General features: G+C 49.4%; 1 protein-coding gene across 1 annotated transcript in view; it reads right to left on the bottom strand.

Annotated features, from left to right (window-relative positions):
* Nucleotides 1-6,000, bottom strand: part of PLXNA4 (plexin A4) — a 358,299-nt gene that overhangs the window by 336,008 nt on the left and 16,291 nt on the right. Inside the window, exon 2 of the mRNA XM_006755978.2 lies at nucleotides 5,323-5,505. Within this exon, the coding sequence (XP_006756041.1) occupies nucleotides 5,323-5,505 (183 nt within the window). The remainder of the gene's footprint in view (nucleotides 1-5,322; nucleotides 5,506-6,000) is intronic.

Here is a 6,000-nt window from a genome sequence, read left to right as displayed (position 1 = left end):
GAGACTTGTTTAAAACAATCTCCTTAAATCATGTGTGCTCGCAGTAATAATTTAGAAAATAGACTGAAGTGATGTTTTCTGGGGATCACAAAGTGTTTCAAGAGGGCCCAGGAGGAGAATTAGTCTGTGCTCCAGTGACACTTCCAGCAGCATTGAGTGGACACCTCCCATGCCTGCTCAGGTCAGCTCGGAGTGACCACTTGTCCCCCCAAGAGACAGGCAGGGACAGTGGGTAACCCAACAGCATAGTAGTAAATATCGTGCCAATGGGGATACACTGACATAAAAAGGATGGTTGAATGAGGGCTTCATATTGTCCAAGAATGTAAGATCTGCCCAAGAGGACATGCACCAGCTTACCTATTCTCCACATCTACCCACAGGTAATCGTGCACAGAAAGGCTTAAAACCAGCACAGTAAACCAAAAGAAGGCGGAGGAGGACCATGAGAAGTGGGCAGGTCAACATCAGGCTGCTCTGCCGGCCAGTCCTGGCTCCCCAGGCTTGCAGGAATGATGACAGAACAGCCATTGCTGTCCCTGCTGAGATGTGAGATCAGAGGAAGAAGGACAGCACCCCTGGAACATCTGTGGTGCCCTCTGTCCCCAGCACCTCAACCTCAGCCTCCCCCTCACTTAATCCAAGGTTAAGGTCTACACAGGCTTCATACTTGCAAAACCAGGGGTGGGAAGTGCAAAAACCACATGGCAAAAATGACCAAACAAAAGTGCTATTGTGCTCTTTTCCCACAGTGAAAACTGTCCAACATGGAGTCGCCCATATTCTGTTGTTTTCTTCTTGGTGTTGAACCACACCCAGACTGGCTGGCACTCTGGCTGGAAGAGCTCACAACAACAGAGCTAATTGACCAAAGCCTGCACCAAGCACACTGGCCTCTGCTCTAATCCCAGGCTCCCCAGCAGCTGGAGTCCAGCTCTGTGTCTCCATGTGGTTGTGTGACCCTTCAGCCATGTGGAACACTTTCTGTGGCAGGAATTCCTCTTCAGTTAAAATTCATTCATATCTCCAGGTGAATGTTCAGGAAAAGTGTCAGATACATTAAGGAAGTTGCAAAGCGGGGGTTGCCCATCTCAAATCTAACATTGCTCTGTGACTCAAGCATCACACACACACACACACACACACACACACACACTCCATTCCTGAGAACATATGGTCAGAATGACACAGGCCCAGGTGGGTCTCCCCTCCCCATCACACACACACACACACACACACACTGTACATATCCTACCAGAAGCCGAGAAGCCGATAGCAAGGCCAACCCAACTTCCGCTTAACCAACATCCACAGTGTGCTCAGTCCCTTGGCTGTGAACAGTTTACCTTGCAAAACACCCCGGGAAGATGCAGTCACAAAATGAAAGGAGCAATCACACCTCAAGTGGAAGTTTATGATGCTTTGGTTCACCGTGAACATTAGTCTCTCCCACTAATGTCAGGCAGTAATTTACTGCCGAACAGCAGCCATAAAATACGATCACTTAGTGGTAGGAAAGCAAAAAGCAGAGAAAAAGGAAGGGGTGGGTTCTGGCCAAGATACTTAAGCAAAGAGATCTTGTCCTTCAGAGGCGACACAGATCTCACCACCCTAACTTGGGTCAAAGGTTTCCAGATTTATCCAGACAACCTAAAGCACATTGGGATGGTGTTTGCCTTAAGATTTTTACCTGTCATTGGCATTTTAACAGCTTGTTGGTTATTTCCAAGTTCCCAGGCATCTCCTGGTGACTGTAGCATTCATGTGCCATGTTTCTTAACAGCGCATGCCTTTAACACACACCATGGGAAAGGCTGCCAATACCAGCCATAACACACACACATCAGAAAACATAAAAGACATCCAAATTGGCACTCTCCTCACCTCCTTTCCCCTTGCCTTATGTGATGTGTGCACTAAAGGAGTGAAATTATGGTCAAGGGAGGCAAGGTTGCAAATGATGGGGACCCACAGCTTTCAAACAACACAGTAATTTTGAGGACAGCCCATGGCTAGCTACAGTCTAGCTCCTGGACCCCGGAAACCCACAGCAAACTCCCTACCTCTCAGCAAACCCCCAAGCGCCCTTCGCCCACCCTCCCTACCTTGAGTCCCTTGTCATATTGCAAAGAACTCTGCAAGGCCCCTGTACACACAGGAGATTATTATGGGGCTCAGAGAAGCCAGCTCTGTAATCACAGCTACAGTATGATTTCCATTCTTCTCACTTTCGGCAGCTCACAAACCTTCCTGCAGAATCCCGCAGCCCCGGAGCTTTCCGTGGCTGGGCCTCTGCCCAGAGGTGACTGTGGTCCCGATAACCTCTGGGAAAAGCAAGGCAGAGCGATTATGAGGAAAGGGGAGTGGTGCGCAGCGAGCAGGGGTGGTGGGAAATTCTATTGTTTAGGAAAAGTAAATAAACTGGCCAGTTTTGCTTTTTATTATTTCAAACAACAGGCTCGGCGGGCCAGCCTTCCTTTCCCAACTCAGCCTTGTCCCCGTGGGCGGGCTGCTGAGTCGGCAGCAGCAGGAGCTGGGCTCCAGAAAAACTGTTAGAGTGGCTGCCCCTCTGAGCCCTTGGAGCAGAAAGGCTGGCTGTTCTGATGGCCAGGCCTCCCCAGGAGGGCTGCTGGCCCATCACCCCCCACCTGCCCCACCATGAACCTCTGCTCTTACCTCTCAAATGTTTATGCTTCACCAGGCCCACCACTGCTCTGGAAATTAAATGTAATATCCCAGGTGGCTGAAACGGAACTGTTCTTACACAAACCCCTCCCCAAATACAAAATGGGAAATGCCAGCCCACAGTTTATAAAGCCTGCTGGTCAGGTGTCGCCTGTCATTGCTGGTCTGGCTGACGTCTGGAGACACATCAAGGCCAGGCTCTCCCGCAGCCTGCCCCTTGAGGGTGGTCTCTGTGCACTTTGCTCCCCCAGGTTCCAGGGGTGTCCTCAGCCCAAGGTCATGAAGATGTGCTCTACACTGACATCCCCACCAGGATACAGGCTCCCACAAGAGAGAGCCAGCCCCCATCAGCCCCAGCCCCCTCCACTCCAACCTACATGACACACCTGCAAGCTGGCTGTGCTGGGTTTATGATGCAGCCATGGCCAGGAATCATGCCTGCTCCCCCCCCGTACCCGCCCCGCCGCCCCACCCCAAGGGAATAGAACTGCCTGTTCTGTTATGTGCACTGAACTCTCAACGTTAATTTCACTGACACTATATTCCAAGCTGCTCAGACAATAGCAAAAATAATCCTTCTACAGGGTCTGCTTGATCTTGCCAGCAAGTCAGTGATCCTCTGGCACCTGGTAGGAAATTTGGGGTATGGGAATCTTTGAGTGTCTTAGAGTAAGTTACTTCTCCATTACACTGAGATTGGGCTCAGTAGAGAAAAGAGCTACAGCACCCCAAATTGCCTTGCTTCTTTATTCTCAATACCGCTTATTCAGCCATTGAGAGGCAAAGCAGGCCAAATGTATGAATTCACCGTTTAAACTATAAATTCACTTTTCCAGCAAACCGAACTCATTGAGTCATGGTGCAGAATGCAGTCGTCGGAGCAGCCAAAGGAAATGTCCTCAAAGTCCAGTGGTCTGAAAGTCGTTCACGCACCTTCTTGGTTTATTCAGAGGCTGAGTAGACACAATTCCAGGAAGTTTGGGGATCTGCCTTCCTAGACCACTGAAAGCTAGAAGCCGCAGGTGGAGGAGGAGGAAAGGCACTGGAGTCGACCAGGACTCCTGACAGCGGGCGGAAGTGAGGAGTGACAGCGCAGAGTGGAGGGAAAACCCAGAAGGCTGCAAAGGACACAGGAGTTGTGCAGAGACAACACACCTATGCCTTGCAGCATCGTCTCTGGGCGTCCATGGCATTTAGCTCAATACATGAGTAATCAACAACCAAAAGGCCAATGCAGCAAGAAAACATTCATTTGTGTTTAATATACTCATCACAGAAAGGCAGGGAACGACAAAATATAATTCTTAAAGCTATATAGACGATGGTTAAATTATCTGTTAATTTGACACTTGCTATGTGTTAGGTCTTGAGAGGCAATGTGAGATGCGTGATGCTTTGCCTGCATCCTCCTTGCAGCGCACATAGCGTTTCACCAACACTGTTTTCCCTTCCAGATATGACCCACTAACTACTGTACACTCATCCCCCAGCTCACGCACACCCTGCTCCCCACCTCTCACCTCTGCACTCTCACAGCCCAGACCCACTGCCTGTTCCACAGGGCTGTACCATTTAAAGAAAGAAATAATTGCTGAAAAGGGCTATGACACAGTAGGATGGAAGAGTGGCACAGCCTTCTAGATGTGCAGAGAACGTCTCCCCTTGACCATCTTGAGCCAATGCCTGGAAATACAGCAACAAGAAGGTAGGGATCAAGGCTCCCTCAGATCAGGTAGTGCTGGATTTCTCAGTCTGAATCACACATTGTCCAGCGAATCCCAATGGAAATCAAAATAAGACCAGAAGGAGCTCCACATGGTGTCACCAATATTTCCCTGGGACAAGACTGAAGTCCGATTATCAGCCAACACAAAACAGGACCTCCTACCTACAGTCTTAGAAAGGCTTGTAGTCCAAGCAAGGAGGGCACCCTAGGAAGCCAGCTCCAACTCATTGAGGTAAGAAGCCTGAGCAGAGCTGGATGAGGGACTAGTCCTGGATGGACAGGTGCCTCAGCACTGCTGATAGGCCACCATCACCAGGTGCTCCTGAAGCCAGCAGGCCTCTGAAGAACAAGGAGGAAAGCTTGTGTCCCCAGATCACACCATTCTACTCCACCTTAAGCAATTGCAAGGTGCACCACACATCCTACATTTCCTTGTCCCACAATTTGGCTCTTAGCCCCAGTAGCAATTGCAATAGGCCCTGCACTTTCCTCCATTCCCCTGAATGGATTCCAGATGGAAGTGTAAACCAGAAGGGCTGAAGCAAGGGGAGTAGGCACCTCCCTTACCACTGTGCACCTTCCCAACCAACCAGGCCTATTATGCTCTTGTCTTAGGCACAAACCCAAGTTGAAGAGAGCGCACACACCAGTTAAGATGGCCTAGTGAGGCTGGATGGGAAGAGGTGAATGCATACTCCCCCAGTGTGATTGATTCCCACAACAACTGTAGCACAAAGGCAGAGAAGAGACAAGATTATCATTCATAACCTCAACAGCAACGTATCTCCGTAACTCCAACCTGCACCGCTCACCCACCAGGCCCAAGGTGGCAAAAGAGCATGAGATAACATCTGCCCCAGCGGGGACAGACTGTCTTCACAGTAACTGAAATGAGTGCACCTTGTTCCTACCTTTTTGAGCTTGCCACTTTTGGTGCCCACGAAGGCCAGGGAGTGGTTCTTGTAGACATATGCAATGACAGAAGTCATGCGGTCCCTGTCCTCCGTGAAGACAGGGATGCCACGGACCATCTCGGACACGCCCAGGGGTGCATTCATATCCAGGCCACAGAAGTTATCATCAATAGTTAAGAGCTGAGAAAAAAGAAAAAATAATAAATAGTTAAGAGCTGAAAATTAAAAGGGAGAAAAATTAGGGAGGAACGTCAGGGCAATTTGCAGAGGTATTGAGTCAGGGAACTATAGAGCTAGAAGAATCCTTAGCTATGGTATAAATCCCTAAGTTTTACATGAAACACTCAGTCCAGGGAAACTAGATGACATGTCAACAGTTATCTAAGTAGGGTTCAGGACCATGGCAAAAACAAAACAAAACAAAAAACCCACACACAAATTCTTAGTCTCTTTTCACCGCACTCCCATGGTCTCTCCGCCCCACCTGCAATCATTCCAGGCACCATCTCAGTAGCTTAGGTTGCCTTTTGCCACCATCACATCAGAAAGCACTGGGCCAGCACCCATGAGCATGGGCTCCAGATGGCTGGGCTCAGGCATCAGGAGGATGTGGTCTCCACTTATACACACCTGCTGTTAAAGAATCCCCACAGATGAGGACTCACAAGTGTAGAA

The sequence above is a fragment of the Myotis davidii genome, unplaced genomic scaffold (genome assembly GCF_000327345.1).
Source record: "Myotis davidii unplaced genomic scaffold, ASM32734v1 scaffold1314, whole genome shotgun sequence".
Taxonomy (NCBI): domain Eukaryota; kingdom Metazoa; phylum Chordata; class Mammalia; order Chiroptera; family Vespertilionidae; genus Myotis; species Myotis davidii.
Note: the sequence above shows the minus strand (reverse complement) of the source record. Positions and strands in the feature narration are given on the sequence as shown.